The sequence below is a fragment of the Nyctereutes procyonoides genome, unplaced genomic scaffold, assembly GCF_905146905.1.
Source record: "Nyctereutes procyonoides isolate TBG_1078 unplaced genomic scaffold, NYPRO_anot_genome, whole genome shotgun sequence".
Taxonomy (NCBI): domain Eukaryota; kingdom Metazoa; phylum Chordata; class Mammalia; order Carnivora; family Canidae; genus Nyctereutes; species Nyctereutes procyonoides.
The window spans coordinates 1,719,990-1,736,724 of NW_026575024.1; the positions used below are offsets into that span (position 1 = coordinate 1,719,990).

The window sequence follows — 16,735 nt, forward strand, 5'->3', positions numbered from 1 at the left end:
GACACCGGTCTGTGGGTGCTCTTCCCCTGCAAGTGGCTCCTGCACTAACGTGATCCCCCGCTACACCCTCTTGGGGCGCCAGGACCCTGAATGACAAACGCTACAACAGTTCTATGGTCTGGGGTGCTCCCCACACTCTGGGGAGGGAGGGAAGTTGCACGGAGGCACTTGGGGCCCTGAGACGCGGAGCCACACGTAGCGACTCAAAGACCAGGCTGCCACACACGCAAGGGAACTTCTGCGCAGGAAGGTTCCCGGCGGGATCGCTGTGTCCTCCCGGAGGACGCGCACAGGAGGCAGCCCCCAAGCCCAGGGCGGCTGGAAGTTTGCAGCTGTGAGGACAGAAAGGGCGGGGAAGACCCGCACTGAGCGAGGTGCACAGACCTCCAGGATCTGCCGATGAGCGGTAGATACGCAGCGTGCGGCCTTCGGTGTAGAGGGACAGGAACCGGAATTTGCATTTGTTCCTATTTGCAGAGAGGAAGACCAAGACCACACGAGTGAACCAGAAAACGCGTGAGGATGGTCCCCTGCCGGCGGAGGGGCGGCACGGGGTGGGGGGCAGGGCTGCGGCACGGAGCTGTGACTCACGTCACAAATAAAATTATATGTATGTAATGTGACCTCTGAAAACCGCAGCAAACTGGAGTAAAGGGAGACTAGGTACCAGCTGGCAGCATGACTCCCCGGAGCAGAGCGATTTCAGGTGCCCAGCGCGGCGTCTAGATGGCAGCAGTTCCTGATGGGATCGATTTTAAGGACAACGGTCGTTGCAAAGAAGCCTTAAGCTCCCTTGGTCTTCGCACGGTTGGTCATGACCTGGGCTCGTTATTCTGAGCGCCCTTTTATGCACGTTGCAGGGAAAAGTGAATCAGCACTTGTGACAGCGTGGTTCCGAAGTCAGATTTTTCAGCGTAAGAGGAAGGAGACAAAAGTCTGGAGTCACTGAATTTAAGTAAAAATCCTCCGCTGTTAGGGTAGAATGAAACGGCCGTTTGAATCAGCGGAAGACACGGAGACAGTGAGGATGGGCAGTGCTGGGGGCGCCGCCTCCCGGCTCCGCGGCGGTGGAGCCTCCCTGCTTCCCTCCGGGGCCGGGGGGGGGCGGCCACATGGAGGGCGGCGGCGCCCATGGGGGCTCCGATGCAAGGCAGGCGGCCCCCCCGGTTGGGCCACAGTGCACGGAAGCGCTCGGGAACAGGCTGGTGGCGGAAGGACCCGGGAAGGACCCGGGAAGGACCCCAGGACAGGCTGGGGCGGGAGGGGGGGCTCCCACTCGCCGGGGGCAAGGTTGGCAACGACGGCGGCTGACCAAGCACCCCCGATACGTACAAATCCGCTCAGTCTTAATGGTACCGAGGACGTGGAAACACACCCACACACCCACACACGCTCATGAGTTTGCTTATTGCTCTGGTGGGACGATCGATGGCCTCCAAAGACATCGGGTCCAAACATCTGGCATTTGTGACCGTGTCACCCTCTGGGGCATGGGGGCTTTGTGCGTCTGATGGTCGGGGTCTTGCAGTGGGAGATGGCCCGGGATGACCCAGGGGGCCTGAAATATCATGGGGGGACCTTCGGGGTGGCAGCAGGCAGCGTGGCCGTCCTGAAGCCTCCGTCCGCCTTTGCTGCTGGACTCCTTGTGAGGTCCCTGTTCCGACGAGGTGGCTTGGCGCCACACAACCTCACCGGCTTACGGCTCCGGAGGTTGGAGGTTGTAAGTCAGCGTCCCTGGGCTTAGGTCCCCGGGGCAGGGCTGGCCTCCCGCATCTCCTCGAGGCAACCTGTGCTCTCGGCACCCCCGCCCCCCTCGGAGCAGCAGCGCGGCGCCCTGTGGTCCGTCTGTGACCTCCGCGCCCTGCTCACAGGCACGTCGGGGGTCCAGGGCCGGGGTGTCACCGGGGGGCCGCGGCACTGAGCGCTGCAGAGCTGCATCTCAGGGTGCCGCGGGGCTCCTGCTGATGAGGGGACGCTCTTTTGTGCTAAGTCTAGCCCAGGAATGACAATCTGAGGAGCACCACCTCGTGCTCACTCACAAAGGAAGTCGCGTGGCCAAGGATCACGGTAGACAAGGAACCAGCAGGTGGAGGCTGGGGGGCCGCGCAGGCGCAGCTACAAGCATCACGCTGCGGCCGGGAAAGGCCGACTGCGGGGGGACGACGGGAACAGGCTGCACCCCCGAGCCCACCCGTCGGGCGCAGGTGACCGGAGTGGGACCGCCGGGCACCATGGGCTTCGCGACGTGACCCAGCCTCAGCCGCGGGCTCCTCCCCACAGACGGGCCCCCGCAGCTCTAAATCCCAGGTTCCCGGCAGCGCGGGAGGGAGAACGAGGAACAAGAACCCGCGAGGAAGTGGTCGGACGGCGCGGCACGTGGGGCCTTGCATCGGCCAGCTGGCCCGGCGTCCGTGGCAGGCCAATGGTGGGTGGAATGTTCTAGGCCATGAGAGATTCAAGACATGTTACAACCAAATGCATGGCGGGGGGTTGGGGGTGGGGGGACCCTGTTCAGATTCAGACCCGAAAAGCCACAGCAGAGAGTCACTTTTGGGAAAATTAAGGGAAACTGAAGACAGACTCGCGCTGGAGAACGCGAAGGGAAGCCGGCTGCCTTGTCAGGCGTGTGGCAGGTGTGACGGGCGTGGGCGTGGACGCAAAGCCTACTTCTGAGGGTGACGCATCCCGACCTCGGGAGTTACAAACCTCTCTGAGCGAGATCGGAGATGAGGCGGTGCGGGACAAGCGAAGGCCCGACTGCGGGGCCGGGTGAGACCAGTCCCGGCGCACTGGGGAGCCCGGAGATCTTCGCCGCGAACAGAAGAGCGCCAGGGTCAGGAGCCTGTGCTGGCGGCTGGCGGCGCCTCCGCTGACCCGACCCGAGCCAGCCCCCCGGGGTCCCCCAGGGGCTCAGCCTTTGACTCGAGTGAGCATTAGAAATCCTACACCTGGGGGTGCCCGTGGAGGGCCCCCAGGGTTCTGGTGTCAATCCTGGGGTCCTGGGATCGAGTCCCGTATCGGGGCCCCTGCTCGGCGGGAAGCCTGCTTCTCCCTCTCCGTCTGCTGTTCCCCCTGCTTGTGCGTGCTCTCGTATTCTCTCTCAAATAAAGAAAAATCTTAAAAAAAAAAAGTATCTTACGCCTGGTGCATCAAACCCTTGCCTTCTCAGCTCCCGCTGCAGGTGAGCAGTAGATCCGAAAAGGGCTTTGAAAGCTAAATCAGAGCAGAGGCGGGGCCCGGGGATTCCGGAAGCCCGAAGCTGGCCCTTCGGGAGGGTCTGGAGGCCAGTACCCTCCAGAGAGGGTGGCTCTGGGCTGAGCCCCATCGTCCTCTCCAGGCGGGATGTCCTTGTCCGCCGGGGGGCAGGGTGGTCCCCGCAGGCCCCTGGAGCCCTGCCATGAGATGCCATGTCCTTTGGTGGCACACGCTCTGTCGCTCCCGATGCCTTCCGCTGCCCCGCCGACCCCTTGAGGAGGCGTTGGTGCCGTTGTGGGTCAGCCTGGGGCAGGCAGGGGGACGCGACCTCCCTTGTCCACCCCTGAGGCCCGTCACCTAGCCCGATGCCGGGTGCGGCTCAGGAGCGTCTGTGGGGGGCCACGTGCCCAGATTCCGCCCCGGCAGGACCCTCAATGGCCCTGTGGGCAGGGGTCGGATGAGGCTCCCAGTGCAGAATAACCTGGAAGCCCTCACCTGAGAGATACGGCCCGGGGCTTCTGCCCCCCGGTGCGGCCTGCTTCCCCCGTCCCGGGCTCTGGACGGTTCCAGACCCACAGGGTGCACCCCCTGCACCCACGCTGAGTCCAGCAGCTGCCAGTGGCTCCAGCCCCTCCGCCAGGACCCTCGGACAGTCTGGGAGGGGCTGCGCCATTTCAGTGGTTTCATAAAACTGTGGTGGTTTTGTCTCTGAACAAACCACCCAAAGGAAGAAATCTCTCTCCCTGTTTACCGGTTCACGTCCCTGGGGGACATGAAGAGCATTGCGTGTCATGCATTAAGATCGTGTCACCAGCCTGAGTGCGAATGCCTTCCAGAAAGACTATTATGGCCGATAAACGTCCACAGGAGGGTGAAATAAAACATATTTGTAATGGAGAAATCGATAGGTAATTTGGCCCACCAGTTTCAATTAGACTGGCTGGATGTACTGCTGGGGCTCGGCCTGGCTGCCTCCCCAGACCGGCAAGGACCCTCTCCTGAGAGGCCGGGAGCTGGGCCTGCGGCCTGAGGGGAAGCTGCCCGGCGCGGGGGGTGCGGGGGTGCGGGGGGCCGGGGGGCAGGCGCTTCCGTGCCCTGCTGCTCGGGGAGCTGTCGCCTGCAGTCCCGGGGGCTGGTGGACAGAGGGCCCGTGGGAGCTGCACCCTGGCCCCCTGCCCCCCGGCCCTGCTTCAGCGTCTGGGCAGAGCTCGCCCACTGCCTCTGCAAGCCTTACAGCTGGGCGGGTTGGGGAGGGGAGAGCAGAAGGGGCCAGTTCTTGGCTTTTCTGCTTCAAAAGGGGACGTCTGGGTAGGACGTCTGGGCAGGAGAACAGGGCTGATTGGTCTGAGCCTGCGGTTTCCTCGTTGGAGGAGATTGTGGGAAGAGGCAGAGGGGGCTCCCGAGGACGCTGGCAACACTGACAGGTGCCCAGTGGGGCTGGGGGTCTGTGGGCAGAGGTGCTGTGGCCCAGCTCGGCTGCAGCCCGGAGGAGGCAGGATGAGCTGGGGGCGGGGGCTGTGGGGGGCAGGGCAGGGGCGGGAAGGCCCCCGGGCCACTGGGCGCTGCCTGGGCCACACGCCGCAGCGGGGGCCTGCACGATGGCCGGACGCCGGCTGACCACGCGCCTCTCTGCCGCGGGGCCGGAATGGTCCCTCCACCTGCAGGGCCCGCTGCCCCGGGAGCGACAGACCTTGGCGTCGGGCCCGGGGGCGGCCTGGAGAGGGGGCTGGCCTGCGCCGGCGGCCGTGAGTGAGCCAGGAGCCAGCAGGAATCCAGAACGGCCCCCCCAACCCCAGGCGGTGGATCGCGCCTCCCACGCCCATCCCGGCCGCCCCCCTGCAGAGAATGCCGGAAAGCACCGCGTCTCCACCAGACGATGCAAAAATAACCTGGAAATGCTAAGATGAGGCCTCTGCCTTAAACAGACTTTAAGTGGAGAGTTTGGAGAAAGGCGCCGTGTGCAAATAATAAGAAAAAAAAAAGGAAAAATGGGGAACATGTGGTGCCAGCTGAGGATCGTGCCCGGGCACGCGGTCCAGGCTCGGCGGGGACGGCGCCGCTGCCTCTGCTCTCAGCCCGGAGGTTGTAAAACCCAGTTTTAAATTCACAGAGAGTGGGATTCACCTGTGACTTGTGACAGGTTCACAGAGCCCTGTCTCCACCGCCACGCCGGGGAGGTCGGGGTCCCCCAAGCCCCTCAGCGGCCCCTCGTCATCGCGCCCGCATGCCCCGCACGCGTCTTGAGCCGCATCCGTAATCGCGACACCACGTCCAGGGCAGGACCGCACCGGGAGGCGGAGGCACAGGCCTTCCTGCTGCTCCGGGAAACAGGCCGACTCCTCAGGTGTTAGAGGCAAGCGCGGCGTTGGGGGCCGTGGCCCTTCCCGGCTGGGCGGCCTTACCCGGGAACGCAGGTGGCTACCCCTGCTCGAGCGCGGCATCGGCCCTCCGGGTGGCGGGAGGGCGCAGCTCAGGCCGCCGAGTCCCTGGGGGCCCCGCGACCAGGTCCCCGCGGCGCCTGCCCCTGCACGAGCGGGTGGGAGCCGCCCTTTGGCCCTGCGCGTCGGGGTGGCTCGCGCTTACCCGGGCATCGCTTCTGCTCAGTGATGGGGGCGAAGTCGCGGCGCCCGGCGGGGAGCGGGGGCGTACCCACCTTCACCACGGTGACCATGCCCTCGTTGGTGACGGGGTCCGTGCGGATGCTGAAGTGTCCTGAGGGGTCCCCGCTGATGATCCTGTAGAAGGCATTCCAGTTGGGCGAGTGGGGCTGGTCCCGGTCCATCACCGTGAGGTTTGCGACCACCACCTCCACCTGGTTTTCGGGCACCTCCCCCGAGTACTGCGGACATAAGGACAGACAGTGCTCAGAACGTGCGAGGAAGCCCGGGGAGGTCGGGAGGGGCTCTCTACCCGCCCCCGGGGGGCCCCGCCTCCTGCCGCCCCTACACCCCGGGTTCCCACGGGGCCCATTCCCTGGGCACGCGGGCACCTGCGGAGGGCTGTGCTCCCCCAGCCGGCCCGCGGCTGCACGCTGCACCCACCCACCGCCTCCAGACCGACCTCCCCTGCACGTGTGGACACACACACACGTGCATGCACCCGGTCCCCCTCCTAAACCCCCTCACGCCTCTCCCTCCCCGGCCCTGGAGGCCAGAGCAACAGCCGGGATGCACGAGAGACCGTAGGCTACACTCGCGGGGCGGGAGCTAGGCGGCGGTGCACGGCTTCCGCAGGAGAGTCCTGTCTGCGGTCCTGCCACCCTGAGGTCCCGCCACGCGCTGGGGTCAGCGGCTGCAGACGGGGGGTGACCCAACACCGAGCCTTAGCTCCTGCGAGCCCCTCCCATCAGAGGGTGGTCCTCGTGGCCGAGGCACCATGTGCGTGTCCGTGTGCGGCGCTGCCAGAAACCCGAGCACCCCTCCGGGTGAGGATCCCGCCCAGGGCCGCCCCCCCGGCGCGTGGCCTGCACAGAAGGGCTGGACTTGGTCAATGCTCTGCTCTCACTGTCTTGAAACTTTTTTTTTTTTTTAGGATTTAATTTATTTGACAGTAAGACAGTGAAGGAGAGAGAGCGCACAAGCAGGGGGAGCGGCAGGCAGAGGGGCGGGAGAGGCAGGCTCCCTGCTGCCCTGCTGTCCCTTGAGCCCTCCTGGAGACCCGCCTCCCGCTGGCGCCCACCTGCCTGGGCCCTCCCCGCCTGCCGCACCAGGGCCATTCCCTCTGCTGGGGCGTCACCATGTCCCCAGAGCAGGAGGCCGGTGCCACTCAGGGGTTGTGCGACCTGTGCTGAATGAGAATTGGTTTTGTCATGCACAAAATGGGCACAGCATGTCCCCGGGGGCTTGGGGATGGAGCACAATGCACACAAAGCTCCCGGCACGTGTCAGGGCTTCTGCGAGGGACACACAGGGCCTGGCCAGGCTCCCGGCCCCAGAGCACAGCTTCCTGGCCGCAGAGGGAGGGACGAGCCCAGCCAGGGCCCAGCTCGCCACGAGTGACAAAGCCACGTCCCCCGGCAGGTGAGTCTGTCTAGGCGGCCTCAGGTCTGGCCTGGCCTCAAGCAGCTGTGCGACCTTTGGGGATTCCTAAGCCCCTCTGGGCCTGTTTCCTCAGCTGAAGTCCTGGGCCAGGGGCGCCTGTGTCCACCTCCCTGGACGGCAGGAGGAGGCGGCCAGCAGTGCGTGAGCTCGCTCCAGACTTCTTGGGAATTCGGGTGTGTGTGTGACCAGGATCACCATCCTTGGTCCTGGGGCTGCAGCACCCCCGACTCTCAGCAGCTTGCGGGGAACACAGACCAGCACAGGCGCTGGCCCCCTCCAGGGCCAAGTTCAGGGCGTCGCCTGTTTTGTTAATAAACTGTGATTGGCACACAGCCATGCCCTCATTTACATCTTATCTGTGGCGGGGTTGTGATTGTGACAGGGAGCGGATGGTGCCAGACGTGAAAGTAATTTCTACACGCCCTTTACAGGCAAGCCTGGATCCCTGCTCCAGACCCCTGTACCCGCCCCCTGCAGGAATTCAGAAACGGACCCGTGGCTTAGTCCTGGTGCCCACTGTCCCGGCCTAGGTGTGCCCACACCTGCTTGAAGGTGTTGGGTGGGGTGGGGGTGCCGTGCACACCTGAGACTGTAGCCAGCCCAGAGGAAGCATGGCTTAGGGAGGCTCCTGGTGGCCGCTGGCGCCTGGATCCATGTGCCTGAGCTCAGGAGTGCAGCCAGCCCAGGGGAAGCATGGCTTAGGGAGGCTCCTGGTGGCCGCTGGCACCTGGATCCAGCTGTGCCTGAAGTCCGTGTTTAGTTTCCAGCTCCTGAGACGTGAAGAGTTTTCTTTCTAAGTTGCCACAGTCAGTTTGTGCACGTGGTTAGGCTGCCTGCCTGAATTCCCTTTATTTTCCAGAACTTGCTTTCTCAGCCTCCCGTACAGCCACAATCTGGTCAGGTGACCTCGGGCCTGCTGGTCAGCAGTGAGGCAGAGGCCTTGTGCTTTGGCACCTGCAGGTGGCCGTGCCCCACCTGGCGGACAAGGGGCTCTGGTCCTTACACCGGGTCCCGGCGACAGGAGGGTTGCCCCATGAGCCTCTGTGCCGACACACGTGGCCTCAGGCTTCGTGACCACTCACATCCTCTGGCAGCGTCGCCCTTGGATTCGACGACGGGGTGGGTCCTGGGGTTGCTGCGTGAGCGCCGAGGCTCGGGTGGGCCTCCGAGGGGCGCCGGCCGGGGCTGCTGGGCGCCTCCACCCAGTCTGGCTGCCTCAGAGCTTCACGGCACAGGGGAGACCTGCGGGTCCCGGAACCCGACCTTTGCAGGCTCCGGGTGAAGTTATTCCAAGAGTCTGTTTTAATTCATGCGAGTTTAATAAAGGTTCACAAAGAAGGGTCTTAAGCTGATAAATCTGGCTTAGGATTTTCTTATTAACTTTCCCTTGGCCATAATGAGTTTTTAATTTAATTTTTTCAGACCTTCAGGCACAGGGTGAGCCTTGCTCATGCCTCCCGGGAGGCAAAGGCAGATATTGGCAGAAGACGGAATTTTAAGGTCGTTGGAACAGAGTGCCTCGCCTAGATGGGGGTCCCGAATTCAAACGTCGCCCCGTCCCGAGGGACAGGGATTTCATCCAGCACAAACCCAGCTCCGAGGCCCAAATCCAGGGCTCCCGGGGGAAGGTCACATTAGCATAGAGGAGGATTAGGGTGAGAACAGCGAAGCCCAAGCAGGATCCAGGAGGACAAGAATGACAGCCTGTCCACACGTGGGACCGCGGGTCCTCCGGGCGCCCTCGCCATGCACCTCGAGCGACGCCGTGACCTCCGAGGCTGCGCTTCTGTTTCCGTTCTGAGCGAGCCTACCCATGCTTGGGCCGGAGGACCTGAGCCTCCCTAGCCGCCCTCGGGGTGGGCAGCCCCTCCCCTTGGCCCGCAGCCCCTGCGTGGGTGGGGGCATCTCACTGGGAGGGGGCGCCCTCCCTGACCGGGAGCCCAGGGCTCATCGCTGTCCTTAGCAGAGCCTCGGGAGTCGGCCCGGGGCCCGTCTGGCCGGGGTGTTGGCTGTGCCTCTGTGGGGCCCGGAGCCAGAGGGGCTTCCGGGGGCTGCAGGGGCGCCTGGGGAGGGGTCCCCACGGAACCCCACTGGGGACACGCCAGCGCCGTGCCTTCGAGCGTCCGTGGCTGCTGTGGGAAAGTGCGTGGATGCGCCTCTGCACATTCTGAGGGGTTTTGCTTCTTGAAATTGAACTTTCCTGTCCAGTAAATCAATGACGATTTCTTCTGGGTTCTGAGTTCAGGGTCAGAATCGGATTGGAGGGTCCGCATCGAACCAGGAGCCACGTCTAGGCGGGGTCTTCCTTGACCCTGCATGTCACGGGGGAGGGACTGAGGTCTGGGGGCCCCTCTGAGCCTCTGTCCCCAGCCCGCAGAGCTGTCACCAGAGAGGGGAGAGGACACACGGGGAAGGGCTCCTTCCAGGGACAGCCTGGGGGAAAGACCCAGCAATCAGCTGAAGATAGATCTCGGACTCCCCTGCCCTCACCTCCCCCAGCATTTCGGTTTGCAGACGGGGTTTGCTGACCGGTCCTAGCACGGTCGGGCCGCGGGTTCAAGAGCCGGCCTCCGCCCGAGGACGAACATGCTGCGGACCGTAACCGCCCCCAGCGGCACAGCGACGGCCACGCGCGTTGTCTCCTTGCCAAGCCTCCTGTGCGCCGGCCCCCGGCTCCCAGCCTGCCTGCAGGTGTGCACCCGTCGGCAGGTGCCCCCAGCTCCAGGGGACGAGGCCGAGGCGCACCGGGACTCGCCTGAGGTCGGCACCTGGCCGGGGAGGAGCCGGGGCCCCGCCTCTGCGTGCAGCTCGGCCTGCGGGGGGCCAGAGGGTCGGGGGACGGTCATCTGTGGGACGTGGACACCGGGCTGGCAGGAAGGGCTCAGGGTCCACGAGGACGCAACTTCAAGTGTTACCGCAAGAAAAACCATAAAATCGTGGGGGCGCCAGCCCCACAGGACCCAGGGCTCCCGGGTCACGGCCCCGCCTCCGGCAAACCGGTTCAGCACCTCCGAGGGTGACCGGTTCGCCGCAGGGGCTGAGCTTGCTGTGGGTCAGCGCAGCCTCTGCGCCCGCTCGTGGTCCCCTCCCCCACCCCAGGGAGCCCACGGTCGTTCTCCTTCGGTTTGGGACATTTACTTGAATGTTAATTTAATTAAAACAAATTTCTTAACAGGTAATTTTATCCATGCCTCCTCGGATGGGGCGCGGGCCGAGCCGTCCAAGCGGGCGGTGGAGGGGAGCGCGTCGCATCGCTACAGCCTCAGCCAAGACGCTGGACCGTGATGGCTCCTACCCTCCCCCCACAGATGAGGAGGCTGCGCTCAGATCGGAGCATTTGGCAATTTGGCTGTGCGCCCCTCGCCCGAAGTCCGAGCAGGGGCAGGACCCCGGGGGTGCGGAGGCCTGAGCACAGGCCCCTGCGCGCCCGGGGTGGAGGGCTGGCTACCGTCGAGGCACGCGGAGCACAGCATGGCATCGTCCGGGCACCGATGCTCACAGAGAGCAGCGGATGCTCCTGACGTCACCCTGGGACCGAATGACACTTGAGGGGGGTCCAGCCATCGGCCCACGGGCACACAGCGAGGAGGGACCAAGGTGGGGTCCATGAGGGGCTTCCTGACTCCAGGAGATGCTCGCGTGGGCGTGTGAGGGGCCCGGGACCCAGGACAAGGCCCACCGGAGGCCCCGGGGGCAGAGTGCAGGTCGCGCCCCGGGGCCCGCGCCCCCAGCCCGAGGGGTGCAGTGGGCCCGCTGAACGCCCGGCGGCCCCTCGGCGGCTGCGGAGGACCCCGCGAGCGGCCCAGGCAAGGGGAAAACAACTTTTAATTAACGTGTAAGAATAGGAACCGGATCATGCAAATCCCCTCGTCTCTTCAGCTTCTGCTGATTGTTCCTGATTAGGCTTTGGTAAAAATAGCCGGGCTGTGAGCAGGGATGTGGCCAGCGTGCCCCCTGCCCCCCGGAGGGAACCCATGACCGTGGCCCATCACCCGGGGGCGGGACGGAGGCCGGTCCCACCCCAGCGGCCGTGGGTCTGACGTCAGGATCCATCCGCAGGTCCGCAGCCGCCCCCAGCCTTCGCCCGCGGGCTCTTCTGACCTGGGCCGCTCCAGGCCGGGGGCCGCTCGAGGCAGAGGGGCAGCGGCACGTCCCGGGGGCCAGGCTGTGCCCGCCACCGGCTGCGGGGCAGGAATCTGCCCCAGGGCGCCCTCCAGCCACCTTCGGGGTCCGATGCTCCTCCCCAGGATCCCCGTGTGGCTCCCGCGGCGCCCACGTCTCAGGGGTGTGTGTGCATCAGGGACGCCCACCCCCTCGTGCTTCACACAGCCCTCCTGTCCTCGCTCCGTCATGGGCCCTCCCAGGATGGGCGTTTCTGGGGGACCCACGGGTGTTTTTGGGGTGGCTGCCATGCAGAAGGGAAGACGGCGTTCAGACTCAGAGTGCAGGTGTCACCGCTGGACGGGGGCTGGGACGGGGGGCGGGAGAGGCCCCCTGCAGGCCCGCCCTGTAGGAGCAGGGGTCGGGCAGCCCGGGCCCCTCGCTGGGGCTGCAGAAGGGAAGGCGCCCCCCCCCCCAGAAGGGGAGAGAAGAAACCCTCGGGGTCTGCAAGGTCAGCCGTGAGGCACAATGATGGGGTCCGAGCAGGCCGTCTGGGTTAGACTCTATGTGTCCTGGGGTCCCTGGAACTCGCCTCCTGGGCCTCCATTGTCTCTGGTGGACAAAGGGGCAGTGGCCACGTCAGGGAACACCTCTTAGGAAATGCACAGAAGCCTCTAGACGCGAGCGCCACGCCGCACACAGCTCCCTGCCACGGTGAGCGGCGTTCCGCAGGCGCCGCGGCCCACAGAACGGGGGGCTGGTCTCATTCCCGCTCTGGCAACGTCCCCATGGGCTTGACATTACTCCAACAGGCGCTGAAGACGATCCCAGGGCCGCTCAGGATGTGCGGATGCGGCAAGTCTCCCCGACACTCAGGGTATAGAGCGTAAGCGCCCGGTGGGGGCGGAGGTGACCGGCAGGGCCGGGCTCAGTCCTCCACCTCTCAGGTCACCACGGTGCCTCGCGCCAGGAAGCCCATCCTTTAGTCCCACCAGGGACGATCGGCTTGGTCTCCATGGTGACAGCGGGGGGCCGGAGGCTGTTTCCCGGGGGTCCTGGGGGTCCTGGGGTCTGGAGGGCCGCGGCCGCTGCCACACCTCCCCAGACAACTAGCATTTGCAGGCTGGAACCAGGACCAGAACGTGTGCCTGGGACAGTGACCTCTCGCCCGGGCACCTGCCGTGGGCCATTGGAGACCCTGACTCAGCAGGTGGGTTCCGAGGATCCTCAGGTCCCCCCCCCACACTGCCCCACAACCGCCAGGGGCTGGCCTGGTCCCGGCTCCAATCCTCACGTTGCCCACGGGACGTGTCCTGCGCTGGTGCTCACCCAGGAGCGTGGCCCTCCTGCACCAGCACAGGCCGGCGTGTCCTAGGGACGTTTGTCATCACAGGGAGAGGCGCAGGGGGAAGGAGGAAGGGCGGCCGGGGCTGCTGGGCCAGTGTGGGCGAGGCCCCGCTGGGGCCCGAGGCCTGGGCACCCCTCTCCTCCCAGCCCCCTAGGGGGCTGCCTCACCACGTCCAACCACCTGGGCTCCTTGGCCCAGGAGTGCAAGTGGGAGCGGCTGCCCCGCGCCCCTCACCAGGTGGGGCCCCTGCACGCCATCCGCCGTCTGCCCGCTAGATGGCGCTCTGTCCTCACGGGCGAGGTCGGCTGGGGGCCGTGGGGGACGGGCTGCAGGGCGCAGGGGTGCAGGGGGGTGGGATCTGGGGTCTCTGATTCTGGGACAGGAGCACTCGGGGCGTGGAGGCACGGGGGTGCAGGACGGGGGCACGCTCGGACGCCGGGGTGGGGCGACCCCGGGACTCTGGCCTGTGAGATGCCTGCCTGGGCTGACGGCTCTGGGGAGGAGGAGGGGGGTGCTCCTCTCCATCTCCCCCCTCCCTCCTCCACGCCCCCTGCTTGCTGCAGAATCAGCCTGGCTTCTGGGGTCCAATCCAGCTGCTCCCACTTAGGGGCTGGCCCAGTGGGTTTGGGCAGGGACTTAGCCTCTCTGAGCCTCGGCCTTTGCCACATCGCGGGCCCTGACCCTCACAGGGGGCTGGGGGGCTTACGGCCTGGCAGGGGCGCTCCCCAGCGTGCCATGTGATGTGCCTATTGCTGTCACACCCTCGTCCCCTTGGCCCCGCAGTGGCCTGGACCTCGGGGGGCGGCTCCGAGAGGCCGTCCGGAGATCCATGGGGCAGCTGCAACCTGCCAGCGGCACCCTGGGAGCCCTCGCTGACCCCCCCTTCTCCCGCCCTACCCTTTCACCCACTGCACTAGAGGATGGGCACCTGCAGGGAGGGCCGTGCCCCCAGCTGTCAGCACCCCCGAGGCCTGGGGGAGGCATCACGGGAGAGTGCCCGGTGCTGAGAGCGCAGAGAGCAGAGGCCGGCCCTGCAGACTGTGGGGTGGCCCCGAGGGGCCATCGAGCATGTGGACGCTGAATGCGGAAGGGCCTCGTGGCAGTGACGCTCTGCTGCAATCTGTGACCCCAGGGCTCTGCTGCTAGGACGTTCCCTGTGGGGGGGCACCCATGACTCGGGTTCTAGACTCGTCCCCGAAGGGACTCGGGCCCTTGGTGGGGAGCAGCCTGGGGGGCTGGCAGCCAGCAGCCAAGCCTGGGGGAAGGGCTCGCAGCGTGTTCCCGGCCTCCAGGCTGCGCTCTGCTGCGGAGGGGAGCTCAGCTTCGCCGGCAGGGACGGCCTGCCCCGGGCGGGCCCCACCTGGGCATCCCCCCGCAGGCCCCACCCCGCGCACACGATCACGCATCCCTCCAACAGTGACTGAGCCCCAATAGCACCGCATTCAGGGAGTGTGCAGCCCACCCTGTCCTGGGCGCCTCCGAGGCGTCCCCGTCCCTCTGTGTGGCGCCTCCCTGAGCCGGATCGGGGCACCTGCCACTGCCGCCCCCACCCCGAGGCCACCTCCTCTGGCCTCCCCCTGCCGCAGACACCTGGGCGCCCCCCAGCCTCCTGCTGCCCGGGACCGCGGCGGCACCGCCCTCTGCCCAGCTCCCTCCGAGGGCAGCCCGCTGCCCGGGGCGCGACACTCACCGTGCTGGCGGTGAACTCCGGCGGGTTGTCGTTCACGTCGGTCACCGTGATGATGGCCGTGGCCGTGTTGGACAGGCCATAGTTGAGATTCCCCTCCATGTCTGTGGCCTGAACGATGACCGTGTACTGCTGGACTTTCTGGGAGGGACGGGGAGGGAAGGACACACGTCAGTCTGGGACTGGGATTACGGGCTTCTTCACCCACATGTGCTCCCCGAGGCGGCGTTAGCGGCTGTGGTCCGGTCCCCACAGGTGGGAGGGCCCGCGGGGCCCCTGGGAGCTCTCGGCGTCCCCGTCTCCAGGACTGGAAGGACGGTCCCTTCCCGTGCTTCCTGCACACGCCTGGCTGCGTCCACGTCAGGGCCCGGCCTCGGGGCTGCAGGGGTGTGTGGGGCCGAGCCTGAAGGGAGGGCACCGTACTGCGGGGGTTTGGCAAACCAGGATGAACCCCTTGAGACAGGGACGACCCCACGGACGGGCCAGCCCCCTGCGCTGCCCTGGACATTCTCTGCTCCCGTGGAGTGACCGTCGCTGACAACAGACAGGCCGACGCACGGCGAGCTTGTCCACTGAGGGCCCCGGTGCCCCGTGTGGCACCCGGACACCTGCAGGCGGCTCGGGGCCTCTGAGGGGCTGTGGGGAGTCCCTGGATCCCGCGCGTGCGGACGGCGGTCGGCTGGTCAACCACGGGCCGGGCCAAGCCGACGTCTAGAGCCGTGTCCGCCTGCCGCAGAGCTCCCGCGGCCCTAAAGCCCGAAACCTGTTCCGACGCTGGGCAGGTGGCTCCAGGGCAGGCTGAGGGGGGGACGCCGCAAGCTCCTCGGGGAGCCGGGGTGGGGGGAGCCGGGGAGCCTTCCGCGGGAGTGGGGGTGCGGCCTGACGGCCACGGGTGTGCGGGTGTGGGACCAGAGCGCGGGCAGCCTGCCTGGGCCCGGCCGGGGTGGGGGGGGGGACTAGGGCTCGGGGGCCTCCCGCCTCCACTCGTTCCGTCCCGTCCCACCCGTGCGGGGCGGTGGTCAAGGGTGGGCGGCGGTCACCCGGTCCCCGCTGTGACATGCCGTGTGCTGGGCTCCAGCCCAGGGCTCGCGCGCCGGGCGCTCCCGCAGCTTAAGGGAACTGAGTAAAACAGCTGTGAAAGGGGGCGAACCCAGCAGACATGAAAAAAGTAATGGAAAGAGCTTGTGTCTGTCTGCTTGGGGGCGGCGGCGGGTTTCAGGTTTTCTCTCAGAAGATTAACCTTTACCTTCTCCCCTTCTTCCTCTGTCATCCCTCTGTCCACGCACCCACCCATCCCTCTCCTCACCCCTCCCCTCATCCGGCCCTCTATCCCTCCCGGCCCATCCTTCCGTCTCCCCCGCCCCCCTCCATCCCTCCATCCGCCCCTCTAACACCCCGCCCATCCTCTGTCCCCCACCCATCCCTCCATCCCTCCATTCCTGTCCATCCTCCATCCCCCACCCATCTCTCTGTCCCCGCCCATCCCTCTATCCCTCCATCCCCCTGCTCATCCCTCCATCTCTCCGTCCCCTCACCCATCCCTTTGTCCCTCTGCCCCCCCCACATCCCTCTGTCCCCCCATCCATCCTTCCATCCCCCTGCCCATCCCTCTGTCCCTCTGTCCCCCCATCCATCCTTCCATCCCCCTGCCCATCCCTCTGTCCCCCTATCCATCCCTGCATCCCCCCGCCCATTCCTCCACCCCCCACCTATCTGGCCTCCCTCTGCTCCTCAAGCACATTCCCATGCAGGGCAGCTGAGGGCCATTCTGTCTGTCCCCTCATGGGCAGGCCGACCCCTTCCACAGTGGAATGCCAGTCCCCCCGCCCCCCCCCCCGCCCCTGGCTCTCCCTCCCACACCCGCTCTTCCCTGGACTCTGCTTTTCTTCTCAGCGTCCGCGTGGCCTGTCCGCTCACTGCCTGCTGATGCCCCACAGGCAGGGCCCCCAGAGCCCAGGACGTCACGCTCGCCCCCTCTCTGCCGTCCAGAACGTGACTCGTGGCAGTGCCACCCTCCCCGGGCACAGGGTGACTGTCCATGAGCACAGCTCTGAGCCACAGGCACTTGCTCTCTCTTTCCAGATGTGCCGAGCGTTGGCCCGGGTTGAGGACAGTGGCGGGGACGGGGCGCGGTGTGGACGGCTCCATCCTGCAGGAGCTGGGCACGGGACGGGGGTGGACACTGGGGACGCCCCTCAGGCCGACCCACCCCACAGGCCCGGCCGCGGAGGCGTCTCCGGAGCCGCCAGAGGACAGCACAGCAGGCACAACAGGGAGCGGGTGTCTGGGATGGGTCGGCGTTGGCTCTGCAGGCCTGAGGGGCCCACGGCCGGGCGCCCACACGGCTCAGCCTCCTTGGCTGCA

General features: G+C 66.3%; 1 protein-coding gene across 3 annotated transcripts in view; it reads right to left on the reverse strand.

Annotated features, from left to right (window-relative positions):
- The window catches only part of CDH4 (cadherin 4), a 500,836-nt gene that overhangs the window by 8,512 nt on the left and 475,589 nt on the right, over positions 1 to 16,735 (reverse strand). For all 3 annotated transcript variants that reach the window (XM_055302565.1, XM_055302570.1, XM_055302579.1), the window contains 2 exons: positions 14,375 to 14,512; positions 5,849 to 6,034 (listed from right to left, as the gene is read on the reverse strand). In XM_055302565.1, coding sequence (XP_055158540.1) covers positions 5,849 to 6,034; positions 14,375 to 14,512 — 324 coding nt within the window. The remainder of the gene's footprint in view (positions 1 to 5,848; positions 6,035 to 14,374; positions 14,513 to 16,735) is intronic.